Source organism: Aotus nancymaae, unplaced genomic scaffold (assembly GCF_030222135.1).
Source record: "Aotus nancymaae isolate 86718 unplaced genomic scaffold, 86718_ANA_hifiasm-v0.15.2.pri h1tg000030l, whole genome shotgun sequence".
Classification (NCBI taxonomy): Eukaryota; Metazoa; Chordata; class Mammalia; order Primates; family Aotidae; genus Aotus; species Aotus nancymaae.
In genome coordinates, this window is record NW_026988443.1 from 13,153,797 (window position 1) to 13,169,537 (window position 15,741).

Genomic DNA, 15,741 nt, shown 5'->3' on the forward strand with positions numbered 1-15,741 from the left:
ATGAGGCTGACGGGCAGGGGGCAGATGTGAGGCCTCTAGGCCACAGGAAGGAGTGTAGTTTTAGATGATGGTTTTGAACAGGGGCTGGGCATGATCTGTGTGGCTTTGTGTAGTGGGCAAGTGTGGAAGCAGGAAACTGGTCTGGAGGCTTCAGAGGGACAAGCCGACTGGTGACTGGATGACCCCTGGCTTCCCCTCCAGTGCTGGGCTTCAAGACCTCTGATAATCCAACCTCCACAAGGCAAGTGATGCGGAAGGAAGTTCTTTCTGCCAGCAAGGCCAAACCCCAATGGTAAAGCTCAAGGTACTCCCTGACCCTTCCCTACAAATATGCCAGGCTGCAGGGGCCAGAGCTCCTCCCCAGGGAACAGCAGGGAGCCCTTCTGCTCTGCCTGGGCCTGCAAGTAACACAGGTGACATTCGCCTTTGCCTGCAGCCTGATGGGAGGGGTGACGGGGCTTGGACTATGCTGGTGGGAGTACAGATAGGAGAAGGGAAAGGAGAGGGAAAAGGGGGCATCGAGGGGCTCACCCTGGGCAACTGGGTGGCTGGTTTACACAGGTACTGAAAAGAAGAAACCTGGGACTAGAAGTTTGGAGGAAGAATTTTGGGGGAAAACCATGAGCACTACTTTGTTAAGATGTCTGAGAGAGGCTGGGCGCAGTGGCTCATGCCTATAACACTAGGACTTTGGGAGGACAAGGCAGGTGGATCACCTGACGTCAGGAGTTCGAGACCAGCCTGGCCAACATGGCAAAACCCCGTCTCTACTAAAAATACAAAAATTAGCCAGGCATGGTGGCAGATGCCTATAATCCCAGCTACATGGAAGGCTGAGGCAGGAGAATCGCTTGAACCCGAGGGGCAGAGGTTGCAGTGAGCCAAGATCGCACCATTGCACTCCAGCCTGGGCGACAGAGCATGACTCTGTCTCAAAAAAAGAAAAGTGTCTGAGAGACATCCAGGTTGAAATGTAAGTGAGAGAGAGAGAGAGAGTGTGTGTGTGTGCGCGTGTGTGTCACTTAGCAGTCTACTGGAGATAGAAATTTTGTAGGCCTCAGCTTGCAGATGATGCTTAATGCCACAGGACTAACTGACATCACCTAGGAAACCCAGGGAAAGAACACCTGGGCTCGCTCAGAGGATGCAAACAGAGCAGGAGCTGGTAAAGGAGCCGGAAGGAGCTGCCAGGGTTGGGGAAGGAGAATCAGGAGCATGGGGTGAGGTCAAAGCCAAGAGAGGTGGCTGTGTTGGCGGGGAAGTTATCCCAGGGGCCGCTGTCTGAGGTGAGGCTTGAAACGCGTCCCTGGGATTGTGCAACTTGGAGGCAGTTGGATCCCCTACTGAGTGGGAAGGAGGGTAAGTTAGATGGACCTGAGTGAAGAGTAGTGGACTGCGGTGGAGAAAATAAAGCAAAACACAGCCACACACAGTGGCTACAGTTTGGATAAATCTCATGTGCGTATATATGGAGGGAAAGAAGCCAGCTGCAAAAGACCCCAGTGATCCACGCATACAAAGTTCCCAAAAGGCAAAATTAGTCTGTCCTGTGTATGGCTCCAAACATAAGTACGTTTACAGCCTCCAGTTTTCTATAAAGCCTAAAGTTGTTAAATAAAGTTTTCTATCATTGCCCATAAGTAAAAGCACAGGTTGTACTATAAGGTGGGAGAGTGGTTCCCTCTCGCTGGGTTGGGGGTTGTAATTGGGAAGGTGTATGTGGAAGCTTCTAGGGACTGGCAGGGCCAATGTCTTCCTTTCTTTTACTAACTTGGCTGGCATCTATTTTTCAAAACAACTCGATGGGGATATACATGCCATAAAATTCACCCATGTTAACTATACAGCTCAATGACTTTTATTACTTATTATTTATTTATTTATTTAAGACAGGGTCTCACTCTATCACTCAGGCTGGAGTGCAGTGGTGTGATCATAGCTCACTGCAGCCTCGACCTCCTGGGCTGAAGTGATTCTCCCACCCCAGCCTCCCAAGTAGCTGCGACCACAAGCACAGGCCACCATGCCCAGCTAATTTTTGTATTTTTTTTGTAGAGACAGGGTTTTGCCATGTTTCCCAGGCTGATCTCGAACTCATAGGCTCAAGTAATCCTCCCACTTGGCTTTCCCAGCATGTTGGGATTACAGGCATGAGCCACCAGCCCTGGCCTAACTCAGTGATTTTTAGGAAATTGACTCAACTGTGCAACTCTCACCACCATCTGGTTTTAGAACATTCGCATTGCCCCAGTAAGACCCCTCGTGCCAGATGATAACCACTCTTCATTCATCCACGCCAGTCCCGGCAACCACACATCTGCTTTCTGTGTCTACAGATTTGTCTTTCCTGGACATTTTATATAAACGGGTCATAGAGTATGTGGGTTTTCACATCTGGCTTCAGCATAACGTTTTTGAGGTTCATCCGCCTCATAACATGTATCAGAACTTCATTTCTTTTCATTGCCCAGGAGTATTGCGTGGGATGGATACACTCCAGTTTGTCCACTCATCAGTGGATGCGGGTTGTTTCCACTTTTTGGCCGTACATCATGTTGCTATGAACATTCATGTGCAAGTCTTTGTGTAGACATACACTTTCTTTCTTTTTTTTCTTCTCTTTTTTTTTTTTTTTTTTTTGAGACAGAGTCTTGCTCTTGTCACCCAGACTGGAGTGTAGTAGTGTGATCCTGGCTCACTGCAACCTCCGCCTTCCAGGTTCAAGTGATTCCCCTGCCTCAGCCTCCCTAGTAGCTGGGATTACAGGCTTGCACCACCATGCCCAGCTAATTTTTGTATTATTAGTAGAGACGGGGTTTCACCATGTTGGCCAGGCTGGTCTCGAACTCCCAACCTCATGATCCACCTGCCTCAGCCTCCCAAAGTACTAGGATTACAGGCATGAGCCACCGCACCTCACAACGTACTTTTATTTCTCTTGGGAAGACTCCTGGGGTAGAATCTTCCACATGACCCAATCATATGGTACAATTCTGCTTTATTTTTTAAGAAACTGCTAACCTGTTTTAAAAGTAGTACTCCATGTCTTGACCAGGGTAGGTGGTAGTTTCATGAGGTCTCATTTTGTAAATTATTAGTTACATTATATATTTATGCACTGTCTGTATTTCTTCTATTTTACAACTTTAAAAGAGTCAAGAAATGGCCGAGTGCGGTGGCTAATGCCTGTAACCCCAGCACTTTGGGAGGCTGAGGCGGGAGGATCACAAGGTCAGGAGTTCAAGACGAGCATGGCCAACATGCTGAAACCCCGTCTCCACTAAAAATACAAAAATTAACCAGGTTAATTTAAAATTAACCTTCATGCCATTAGGTGGTGGCATGTGCCTGTAATCCCAGCTACTCAGGAGGCTGAGGCAAGAGAATCACTGGAACCCAGGAGGTGGAGGTTGTGCCACTGCACTGCAGCCTGGGTGACAAAGCGAGACTCTGTCTCAAAAAAAAAAAAGGCAAGAAACAAGTTGTGGGCGGGGGGTGGTGAGTGGAATCAACTCGGGGAAGGTTTTCTATAAGGGGCAGCACTTAGGGATGCTGTTCTGGGAGCCCAGGAGGAGGAGCAACTGGGAAAAGAAATCCTACAGGAATCTCACAGGACAGGCTCCAAGACCCAATAGGCTCAGCCCCTGGGCAGGTATATGCAAATAAGTGAGGCTCTCCTAAGTTTTCCTCACCTTGAGGGGTCTGTCTCTAATGGTTGTGACTAGGATGGTGGGCAGGCATCAGGTGTGCTGGGTTCGGGTACTCACAGCCTGCCTTTCCTGGGAGTGGGGAGCCTGCAGTCCTGCAGGGGCTGAGGGTGGAGTATCATCTGCTAATCCCTGGCTTGCTGAGGCCACCACTCTCCCTGATCCCCTCACGCTTACCCTGGATACTGGCCACAGCTAATCTCCACCCCTGGAGACTCAAGGGCTGGCAGACAGTGCAGTGCCCTCTTCCCTGAGGTTTGCAGGGAGGGGAGATCCCTCTCGGCATCCAGATCCTCCTAACAGCAGGCCCTAGAGTCCTTGCCTAATGCAGAGGAGAGCCTCGAGGCCCAGAGAGGTGTGGTAACTATCCCAGGATCACATAGCCTGCAGTGGACTCAGCAGCCATTTCTGGCCTGCCTTGGCCTGACCACCTCCAGAGAACTCCTGCTCCCTGACATTTCCCAAGATGCCTGGCCTGTGCTGAGGCCTGGGAGACCACAGCCTTCAGGAAGACTAGAAGGGAGTGGCCAGAGCACAGAAATTCTGGCACAGGCTCTTCTTAGAGCCTGCAGTTGCTGGGGTTGCTAAGGAGTGGGTGCTCAGAATCAGGTTGCAATGGGCATTGTGTGTACACAATATTCCTTTATTCGGCTGCTGTCCATAATAAGCGACCCGCCCACCTCACTTCCTCTTCTGCCCATTAGCAGTTGAAGAGCTGAAAGTCCTTATAAGCCTGTGCACCTGGGCCTGGGCCCTACAGATAAGGTAGCCGCTATTGGTGAGTCAGAAGCAGGGAGCCCCCATCCATCTCTTCCCCATCTCAGTGAGCCCTTTCCCTTTCCCTCTCCCTCTCCCTCTCCCTCTCCCTCTCCCGGCAGTCCCATCCCCTAAGGCAGCTTCCCCTTGCCTTGTCACCATGCCCCTTCCCTGCTCCTCCATGATCTAAGGTCCTCTCTCCTCTTGCCACTCTTGCTCCCACCTCTGCCTCTCACCTCTAACTTAGGGCCAGGAAGAAAGCAAGCTGCCTCGAGAAATTCTCACTAAAGTGTAAATGACTGAAAGGCTCCTGGGACTATCTACTTTTTAAAGGGAGGCACTGGGTACCTAGTAATGCTTTTCTAGTTCAAATATATCATGTTGCTCCCCTTCCTGAAAATCTTACTGATTCAATCCGTAGAATTCTGGGTAAATACCTTGGCTAAGGCAAGTCCATAATTATTCACCCAGAAGCATACGGCATATGGAGCCACATTTTGAACCCACTTGCTTCTGCCTTTTCCTGCTCATTATTTAAGAATAGACTCTCCAGGCGTGGTGGCTCACACCTGTAATCCCAGCACTTTGAGAGGCTGAGGCAGGTGGATCACTTGAGGTCAGGAGTTCAAGACCAGCCTGGCCAACACGGTGAAACCCTGTTTCTACTAAAAATACCAAAACTAGCCAGGTGTGGTGGTGGGTGCCTGAAATCCCAGTTCCTTGGGAGGCTGAGTCAGGAGAATCGCTTCAACCTGGAAGGTGGAGGTTGCAGTGAGCCAAGATTACGCCACTGCACATCAGCCTAAGCAAGAGAGTGAGACTCTGTCTCAAAAAAAAAAAAAAGAATAGACTAAAATACCACTTCTTTTAGACCATTTCTTGAATGCCTCAACCCCAGCCTCCCCAGAAAAACACAAATGCTCTGTACTGACCTCCCTCACAGCCATGGCACAACGTGTGTGTGTGTGTGTGTGTGTGTGTGTGCGCGTGTGTTGGGAGGGCAGTGGGAGGGTTGTCTCTGTTGTCTTCTGTTATCTGAATGTTCCTGCCACCCCATGCTGAGCTCCTAAAAAATGGCCTGGCACAAAGTAGGTGCTAAATAAATGTTTCGCAAGTAGACATCGCCATTGGCAAAAGTTGTGTTTCTGCAGAGAAGGGTGTCTGGCCGGCATGAGCCCAGGGTGAGCTCCTTAGAACCCTCTGCCCCCCAGCTATGGCCCGCATCATCGACCTGGTGCCGTGGGATGATGACTCCACTCATGTGTATGCCTCCCCGGCCATCCTGCTTCCTGTGGAGCGGCAGCGCAACCAGCTGGCGGGCGTGAAGCAGCAGCTCTACCACCCAGCCCTGCCCACCCTGCGCCACATGGACAGGGACACCGTCAAGGCCTGCCTTCCTGATGAGCACTGCCAGTCCACTACCTACTGCAGCAAAGGTCAGGCCGCTGGTGCAGGATCCCCTCTGGGGAAGGGGTAGGTGGTTTCAAGAAAGAAGGTGACATGCAAGGATGAAAGAGGCCAGTCCCAGTGCTTCTGCTCCCTGCCCAGAACACTTTGGCCAGGTCTGAGCCTCTGTTTACTGCTCAGTAAAATGAGGAGAATGACAGGACCTGCCTCGCAGGGTTGTTGTGGGGTTAGGAGATAAAGTGCAAAAAGCACTTAGAGGCTGGGCGCGGTGGCTCACACCTGTAATCCCAGCACTTTGGGAGGCTGTGGCAGGCAGATCACCTGAGGTCAGGAGTTCAAGAACAGCCTGACCAACATGGTGAAATCCCATCTCTACTAAAAATACAAAAATTAGCTGGGTGTGGTGGCAGGTACCTGTAATCCCAGCTACTCAGGAGGCTGAGGCAGAAGAATCACTTGAACCCAGGAGGCGGAGGTTGCCGTGAGCCGAGATTGCGCCATTGCACTCCAGCCTGGCAACAGAACGAGACTCCATCTCAAAAAAAAAAAAAAAAAAGCACTTAGAGTAGTGCCTGGCACATAATATCTGCTCAAAAAATGTTGCTGATGCCATTATTGTTATTGTTGTTTTGTTTTGTTTTTGTTTGGGGGAGACAGTGTCTTACTCTGTTGCCAAGGCTGGAGTGCAGTGGCATGATTATGGCTCACTGCAGCCTTGACCTCCCAGGCTCAAATGATCCTCCCACCTTAGCCTCCCAATTAGCTGGACCACAGGCATGTGCCACCATGCCCAGCTAATTTTTAAAAATTATTTGTAGAAACAAGGTCTCCCTACGTTGTCCAACCTGGTCTCAAACTCCTGGGCTCAAACGATTCTCCTGCCTTGGCCTCCCAAACTGCTAAGATTACAGGCGTGAGCTGCTGTGCCTTAGTCTGTTGTAATGAATGGAGAGAGAACTGGGCAGAGGTTGGTAGGTACAGTGGTAGGAGTCACAGCAATAACAACTTCTCCCCAAGCCTCTCTGTATGTGGAAAAGAGAGAAAAAGACCCCTCCTCACAGCCCCCCTGCAGGAGAGGAGGACGTGTGGGCCTTCAGGGCAAAAGACCCCCATGGGCCTAGTAAATAACCCTGCATGGACTGAGGAGCTTGTGTGTGGAGGGATTTAGAAGGTATTTAGCAGATCAAGTGAACAGGAGAAGGTGCAGGCAGGGCGAGGTAGGAGGCGGAAGAGGGGGCGTGCAGGTCCATACCTAGGCTCCAGCTTCGGTGACAGGCAGGCTGAGGGTGTCAGAGACCACACAGAGATCACCAGAGTTGCCAGACGGGCCCTGATGGGAAACGCAAATGAGTGAAGTGGGTAGGGAGGCCATGGGAAGGGAGAGTCCACAGGGAAATGGGGCACCCACACCTGCCCTGTTTAAACGGCAGCTGCGGGGCTCCCCACGGACTGTGCTATGTTGGAGGGGCCAGCTAGGTCACCAGTTCTTCCAATTTCCTGCTTCCAAGAGAAGATAGGAATCTAGATTTTTAATGGAAGCTCTGATATAGATATGTATTTTATTGTAAGCATATGCTTTAAATAAAATAGTCACAACTTCAAAACTCAAAATGCTGTAACAATACACACAGCAAGTCTCGCTCCCACTGCCCCCCTTACAGGTAATCCTCCACCATTCTAGTGTCTGACTTACTAATGGGAATACAAACACATGTTATTTTGTTCCCCAACTTTTTATTACTGTTAACTGAAAAATCAGAAATTTATAAATTTAGGCAGGGCATGGTGGCTCATGCCTGTAATCCCAGCACTTTAGGAGGCCAAGGCAGGCAGATCACTTGAGGTCAGGAGTCCGAGAACAGCCTGGCCAACATGGTGAAACCCCTATCTTTACTAAAAATACAAAAATTAGCCGGGTGGGGTAGCAGGTGCCTGTAATCCCAGCTACTCAGAAGGCTGAGGCAGGAGAATTGCTTGTACCCAGGAGGCGAAGGTTATAGTGAACCAAGATCGGGCTTAACCCTTGCCTGGCATGGTCTTAGGTCCTGTTAATAATTTGGTATCTTATTGCCACAAGGAGTCTGTTCTCTTAGTTTTGTGACTTCTCTCTCCCTCTTTTTTCTTTTCTTTTGAGACAGAGGCTCGCTCTGTTGCCCAGGCTGGAGTAGAGTGGCGTGACCTTGGTTCACTGTAACAGGATTTTGCTGTCACCCAGGTGGAAGTGCAGTGGCACAATCACTGAAGCCTCAACCTCCTGGACTCAAGTGAGCCTCCTGCCTCAGCTTCCCAGGTAGCTGGGGTTACAGGTGCATGCCACCAGGCCTGGCTAATTTTTGTACTTTCAGTAGAGACAGAGTTTCATTATGTTGGTCAGGTTGGTCTCGAACTCCTGACCTCAAGCGATCCACCCGCCTCTGCCTCCCGAAGTGCTGGGATTGCAGGCGTGAGCCATCGTGCCTGGCCTCAAAAAATTTTTAAAAGTACAGTGTGGGCCAAAGTTCTCCTATGACCTCTGACCACTGGTGAAGGAGATACTTCTCCCTTTCTCTTGTTTCAACAGATGAGTTTGACAACGCCCATTTTACCCTCCTTGGGATCCCCAACAAACCGCTGCAGTGCTTGGTGAGTGTCCTTTGCCCTACCCCTGGGTTTGCTAAGGGGCACCAGCCTCAAGCACCTCTGGTCCTGGGATCTACTCGCCGAGCACCTCCTCAGGTGCCTGATTGGGACTCACACTCCCCACATCACCCCATCCGGGTTCTTGACTTCTGGTGCCCCCTCTGTCAGATGCCCCAGTCCAGTTGTCAACTTAGGCCTTTAGGGTGGACTGGGATGGCTGCCTTAGGTTCCTGCAGCTACGGCAGCGCGGCCCTGACCCCCGTGGACCTGGCAGGACATCACCGCGACAGGCCAGAAGCTCCGCAACAGGTACCAGGAGGGAAAGCTGGCTCCCATCGCGCCGGGCATCAACCGAGTGGACTGGCCCTGCTTCACGCGCGCCATAGAGGACTGGTCCCGCTTCGTGTCCTCGGCCAGGGAGTTCAAGCTGCCCTGCCTGAGCAAGAGAGGTCAGTCTACCGGCGGCTGAAGGAACTGCCGGGCAGGTGGGCCGCGGGGCTGGACAGGGAGCCTGGACTGCGGGCAGGAGCGTGGGGGGCGGGAGGGGCAGAAGAGACAGGGCGGGGCAGCTGGGGTGCAGCGGTGGCACTTGCGGCGGGTGGGGCCGAGTCGTGCGCGCGGACCTGGAGGCGGGGCTTCCCGTGGGGACCGGGCCAGGCGGAGCAGTCAAGGCGGGGACTTTGCTCTGGCGGGGCAGCTGAGGCGGGGCCTGTTATCCGAACACGTGTGGGCGGGGCTTGGTTTGGGCGGGGCTTGTGTTAGGGGCGGGGCTTTCCTGGGGAGGGCGGGGCGCTCGAGAGAGGCTCTCTGTCCGCAGTGGAGGGTTTCAGCGGCTACGCGGTGCGGTACTTGAAGCGGGACGTCACCCAGAGCTGGCGGGTAGGGAGCGCTGCGCGCAGAGCCGTCCCTGGGGGGTTTCTGGTGGGGAGCGGCGTAAACCGGGAGTTGGGGAGGGAGGAGACCCAGAGCAGGGCCTCTCAGTCTTGAGGGCCACAATCTCAAGTAGGGAGCACTGTGTGGGGCGTGGGCAGGGCGTCCGTGCTCCCCGACTCACTCCTCGACTCACCGCGCCCCCATCCCTGCTGCCCGCCGCAGTACTGCCTCAACCAGAACCCCAGCCTGGACCGCTACGGACAGAAGCCCCTGCCTTTCGACTCCCTGTAAGTGACGCCACGCACCCCGGGACCCATATCCGGAGGAGGGAGGATGGGGTCTGGGCCGCTTTCCTAGCGCACATGCAGTGTCCCTTGAAAACGTGAGAACTGGAAAACATCGATTGATTGGCTCTAATATACTACAAACAAATCGCAATTTCAAAATGAATACATGTGTAATTCCTACTACATAGAGCATCTTGCTATCCCTGGCAACTCCACGCTTGCGGAGTGGAGGCATTTGGGTTGGGTGAAGGCGCCCTGGAACCCTTCAGGAGGGATGGCGGGGAGAGGGGGTGGCTCCCGAGGTGCCAGTGAGGCGCCCAGAGAGGGTCATACCCCACCTCGGGCTCACCCGCCCCGTTCTTTCCCAGAAACACTTTCCGAAGCTTCGGCTCCAGCTACAGGTAGGGGAACTGGCCCTGTCCCGCCCCACAGCCGACCACGTTCCCATCCGACCGCTGGGGGGAGGGGGCAGCCTCGGGGCTCCCCGACTCTGAGACTCCCCTGCCCCGGCGAGGCCTGGCATGGAGGAGGGTGCGAGCTGCTTCGCTCTGGAGAGATCCGCCCCTGGCAAATATGCAGCCCACTGGGGTGGGGGTAGGCGCGGGACAGGGTCCATATCACCAGGTTTGACCGGAGGAGGCCAAAAGGATGAGGCAGGGATGTTAAATGAAGCAGAGAAAACAGACAAAAAAGAAACACCAGGGAGAGAGGCAAGAATCTGCCTCCTAGGGTGCTAAGAGGCCCTAAGGGAGGGGGCCAAGTGGTGTTCCCAGCAGGGTCGCCCCACGAGTAAAAGCTTGGAGATAAGAACAAGAATGGAGGTTGCAAGATATTCAAACATTTTCGTAACTGAACCATGTCTCACCTTCCCAGCCCCACTTTGTGCACTCCAGCAAGACGAGACTCCACTGAAACCCAGCAGACCACCAAGCACTCCTCACACCTTTGCCTGTGCAGTTTAGGCGCCTAGATGTCCCTTCCTCCTCTGCCTGCAAAACTCCTTCGTGTTTTTTTGTTGTTATTGTTTTGTTTTGTTTTTCCGAGACGGAGTCTCACTCTGTCGCCCAGGCTGGAGTGCAGTGGTTTGTGGGATCTCGGCTCACTGCAACCTCTGCCTCCCAGGTTCAAGCGATTCTCCTGCCTCAGCTTCCTGAGCAGCTGGGATTACAGGCATGTGACTCCGCCCTCAGCTAATTTTTGTATTTTTAGTAGAGACAGGGATTCACCATGTTGGTCAGGCTGGTCTTGAACTCCTGACCTTGTGATCCCCCTGCCTCGGCCTCCCAAAGTGCTGGGATTACAGGTGTAAGCCACTGCGCCCAGCCTCCTTTGTGCTCTTTAAAGCCAAGCACAGATGTGCTATCCTCCTTGAAGTCTTCCTGTCCCTTGCCTCTCCCCACCAGCTCACATTCCCTCCCACTGGTCACTGCCTATGTGTCCCCATCTTATAGCACCCAGACTATTGCATTCTCATTATTGACAGAAACTAGACTTCCCCTCTTCCACAGCAGGGAAGGGGAACATTTCTGGGTTTTGCTACCATATGATGCCTAACAGAGTAGGTTCACTAAATGATTGAAAAATGGGTGAAGCTGTTCATAGTTAGGAATCAGTGGGAGAGAGGGATGAGGCAAACTCAAAGGAGGGGGGTTAGCTTGAAAGCTAAGGAGGACAGCTGAAAATGCAGAAAACAGGGAGCCATTGAAGGCTCCTGAGCCACATAGAGGCTGGCTGGAAGCTGTGTTTTCAGAGCCTAGAGGGGGAAAGCCTGGTTTTTCCCCCAGGACACCCTGGAAGTCCCCACCTCACCCCTACTTCTCTTCACAGTCATGTCAACTACCTGACCTCCTGGCATTAATCTCTGGAAAGAAGGCTAACTCTCAAGCTACCGGACTATGCTACCTCAGGTCCCTTGGCCAGACCAAGGACTTATGGTGGCACCAGCCATCTCCCCAGTAATTCAGCCTAACTAGAAATAAACCTAATATTCTCTTAGAGAGACACGCAATTGTGTGTGTGCATGTGTATGTGTGTTGTAGAGACTGGAAGAGGGTCAGGACCATAGGATGACAGTATCTTACCCTTAGCTGCGCTGTGCCAACTTCTGGAGGACTGGTGGTGGGAGGCTGAAGAAAAATGTTTGGTGACCCTGGAGATTCAGGGTGTAAGCCCCAAGGCCCAGCCAGAATTGAGGTGCAAGAGCAAGAGATGCGTTCCTGCCCCCCCGCCTGCAGCCCCACACCCAAGCCCCCTCCACTTCAGATCCTGTATTTGAGCCCTAAGAAGAGAGGGAGGGGGCTAGAAAGCTATTTTTAGGTGCCTTTTTGAAGGCACCTTGTCATACTGGTGTGTGCTGGGAGGGGCTTTCCTGTGCCTAGGGTCCCTCTGAATGTGTCGGGGCAGGCTGGAGCAAGGGTAGCTGGCCTGGCCTATGGCCTTGATTCCTGTGAAGCAAGGACAAAATGTAGAATTTAAGCTTGCATGAGATGTATGAGGTCACTCAGAGAAGAAAGTTCCCTGCTCCCCAAAGTACCACCAATAAACATATCATCTAAGCAAAAAGTCTTCTACTCTATTCATTAAGCTTCAGGACTAGCCCTCGTCTGCCCACCAACCGTCCATTCCAAGCCACTCCTATGAAAGGAAGGCATGATGTCCTGGGGACAATGTGGGGACTCCTGGTCCAGGTCTGGAATAGCCCCATCCGGGGGGCATCTCCAGCATGGTAAGGGGGTGTATTAGTCTGTTTTCATGCTGCTGATAAAGATATACCCGAGACTGCGAAGAGAAAGAGGTTTAATGGACTCACAGTTCCACGTGGCTGGGGAGGCCTCATAATCATGGTGGAAGGCGAAAGGCACTTCTTCCATAGCAGCAGCAGGAGAGAATGAGAGCCAAGCAAAAGGGATCCCCTTATAAAACCATCAGATCTCGTGAGACTTATTTACTACCTCGAGAACAGTATGGGGGAACCACCCCTGTGATTCAATTATCTTCCACTGGCTCCCTCCCACAACCCGAGGGAATTGTGGGGGCTACAATTCAAGATGAGATTTGGGCGGGGGCACAGGCAAACCGTATCAGGGTATAGGGCTTCTAGCATCTGTGCTTAGCTCCAGGACCTTCCAGATACCCTACCCCCACCCTACCTGTGGGTAGCTGGCAAGCATGCACCCAGATCAGGGTAAATAGCTACCAAGCTAAAAATCTACATGTATAGGACTAAAGCACCTTGCCATCCCTGGCCACTCCACCCTCAGGTCCTGTAACCTGAAGCTTCAGAGACCCACAGTCCTCCTGAAATCATGTGTCCACCTTGGAACTGCACTTGGGAAGCCATTGACAGAGCCCCCTGGAGTGTCAGAGCCACATTCTGTGCCACCCAGTATCCCCTCCAAATGACAACTCAGAGAAAAGCTAGACTTGCCCAGGGCTCACAGCAGGGATGCTAGGGTCCTGGCCTGAGAGAGGTGGGACAGCCAGAGAACTCCAGCCGACATACTGAAGCCTGCAAGATGGAATCAAGTAGCAGGGGTGTTTTTCCTGGCCCTGCTTCCTTGTATAACTGGGCAAGTCCCTGCCAGAATACAGCCCAGCAAACACTAAAGGCCCTTTGCTGGGTGCTGGGAGGACACAGACAAGATGCCCTCCCTGCCTTCCCTGCCTGTGAAGTGCTTCCAGTCCAGCAGGTCCAGCCAATGCGAACCAGAAAGTAGAGGTGATAACATGAGTACACACCTAGGCCACGTTCTTCCAGCCCAAGACGCCATGAATGGCAACCCACACCAGCAATTTAATTAAACTTCTTGCCCACTGATTGTACATTGAATCCCGATTTCACAAAAAAATGTGTGCCTAAGAAGAAAGGAAATGTGGAGTAGCTAAGATAAATAAGTCTGCTTTCACGTGCAATTTCTATTTTTAAGTGGAAGGCAATGCATTAACCACCTTGCAGACCCCATGAGATGGGTAACTTTAGACCCGCTTTACAGATGATGAAATAGACTCACAAAGGTTAAATGGCTAGCCCAAGATCTGGTGACTGGCAGAGCGGAGAATTGAAACCAGCTTGCCTGAACCCCACAGCCCCAGCCCCTGCCTGTGACCACTAGGCTGTACCACCTTCCTACTATGGGATAGATGCAAATCAAGAATGGGGACTTCCTGGGGGTGGGGGCATCTGACTAGGGCTTAGAGGGGGATAGGATATCCCATCAAAAAGCTCTCTTGGGGCCGGGCAAGGTGGCTTACACCTGTAATCCCAGCACTTTGGGAGGCCGAGGCAGGCGGACCACCTGATGCCAGGAGTTTGAGACTAGCCTGGCCAACATGGCAAAAACCATCTCTACTAAAAGTACAAAAATTAGCTAGATGTGGTGGTACATACCTGTAATCCCAGCTACTCTGGAGGCTGAGGCAGGAGAATCACTTGAACCCAGGAGGCAGAGGTTGCAGTGAGCCAAGATCAGGCCAATATATTCCAGCCTGGGCAAAGAGCCAGACTCAGTCTAAAAACAAACAAACCAACCCAGAAAGCTCTCTGGGAGTTGCGGGCAGTGGCAGAATCTGCATGCTGAGAATCCCACCTGGAGGCCAAAGGCTAGAGCCTGAGAGATGGAAAGCAGCCCATCCCCACCCAGGCAGGGCCACTGACTCCCAGCATGGTGACACCTCCTCTCAGCATCCAGGGCCTCTTTGTTCATCATAAATAAATCACATCGGAAATTTTCCCTGCAGCCATGGCTTTGGGGACAGTCGAGCCTCCATGGCCTTGCCTCTAAGCTTTCCAGGGCCTGACCCCAATCCACTACCGTGACCTTTTATCCCAACACGAACCCACCTACCATCTCCTTATGGTTCCAGAGCGTTTGGGCTTCTGTCTGCCTCCAACCTTTGTTCAAAGCCTTCCTTTCACCAGAAATGCCTTCCCCCACCTCTTCCTACCCAAATCCCACCCCGTGTTTCAGGCAGGTTGCTCTCAAGTCCTCCCTTCTCCATCAACTCTTCTCCCAAATCACAAGGACAGAGACTGTAGCTGTCTTCCAGGGCTAACTCATGCCCTCTGGCCCCCATGGGCTCACTCGCTGGCTCCTCTTATTTTTTTATTTTTTTTTTTTGAGACAGAGTCTTGCTCTTGTCACACAGGCCGGAGTTCAATGGTATGATATTGGCTCACTGCAACCTCCACCTCCTGGGTTCAAGTGATTCTCTTGCCTCAGCTTCCTGAGTAGCTGGGATTACAGCGCCCACCACTATACCTGGCTCATTTTTGTATTTTTAGTAAAGACGGGGTTTTGCCATGTTGGCCAGGCTAGTCTCTAACTCCAGACCTCATGACTGCCCACCTCAGCCTCCCAAAGTACTGGGATTACAGACGTGAGCCACCACGCCCGGCCCAGCTCCTCTTATTCTAACTGGACCTGGGGCTCAGGAATGGGGCCTGTGGTCTCTTCGAGAACCAACACACCAATCAGGACCAAATTAACTACTATAAAGTTATAGTGGTGTCGATTACAAAGTCACCTGCAAAATGATGTTCTAACCCAGGGCCTGGGGCTGGCAATGGGGGAGGCGGGGGGATAGGGTGAGGGTCCAAGCTGTGGGCGGGGAGGGGGGTAGGGGTCAGAGAGGACTCTTGCACATCATATTTTGTACCAGATATCAGCAGTTTTGACATTTTTTAGCCATACCTTTTGATACACAAAATCTCAAAACCTTCTCATCTCAAGTTTGTGCCTTGTGCCCTGAAGCAGCTGCTCAGTGCCTGGCATACAGTAAGTGCTCAGTAATGCTTGTGGATGAACAAGGCAGGAAGGCAGGCCCAGGATGGGGAGGAGAGGCACATAGTAAAGAGGGAGCCCTCCCCTTTCCTCCAGTTCATGGCCCTGAGGAAGACAGTGTATTCCGGCTGGAATCTTTGCAGACGAGAAAATCAGTAGTGGCCAAGGCTTTTCTAGGACATACCACCTTCAAGGAACCAAGAAACCACCTACTTGAGGATGGGATGTGGAGCTCATAGGACAGCCTGACCCTCCTACATTGGAGGCTGGGGGGCCTAGGGCCTCTGTGGCGCTGCTTCTGTACATCTGGGA

The 15,741-nt window shown here is 52.3% G+C and overlaps 1 protein-coding gene across 1 annotated transcript; it reads left to right on the forward strand.

The window, feature by feature from the left end:
* Nucleotides 1-4,395: 4,395 nt before the first annotated feature.
* SPMIP8 (sperm microtubule inner protein 8) lies at nucleotides 4,396-12,211 on the forward strand. Its single transcript, XM_012447982.3, has 8 exons — nucleotides 4,396-4,485; nucleotides 5,675-5,899; nucleotides 8,431-8,492; nucleotides 8,764-8,938; nucleotides 9,307-9,368; nucleotides 9,585-9,649; nucleotides 10,018-10,050; nucleotides 11,477-12,211. The coding sequence occupies exons 2-8, from the start codon at nucleotides 5,677-5,679 to the stop codon at nucleotides 11,505-11,507; spliced, it is 651 nt and encodes a 216-aa protein (XP_012303405.2). The 5' UTR covers nucleotides 4,396-4,485; nucleotides 5,675-5,676; the 3' UTR covers nucleotides 11,508-12,211.
* The last annotated feature ends 3,530 nt before the right edge of the window (nucleotides 12,212-15,741 follow it).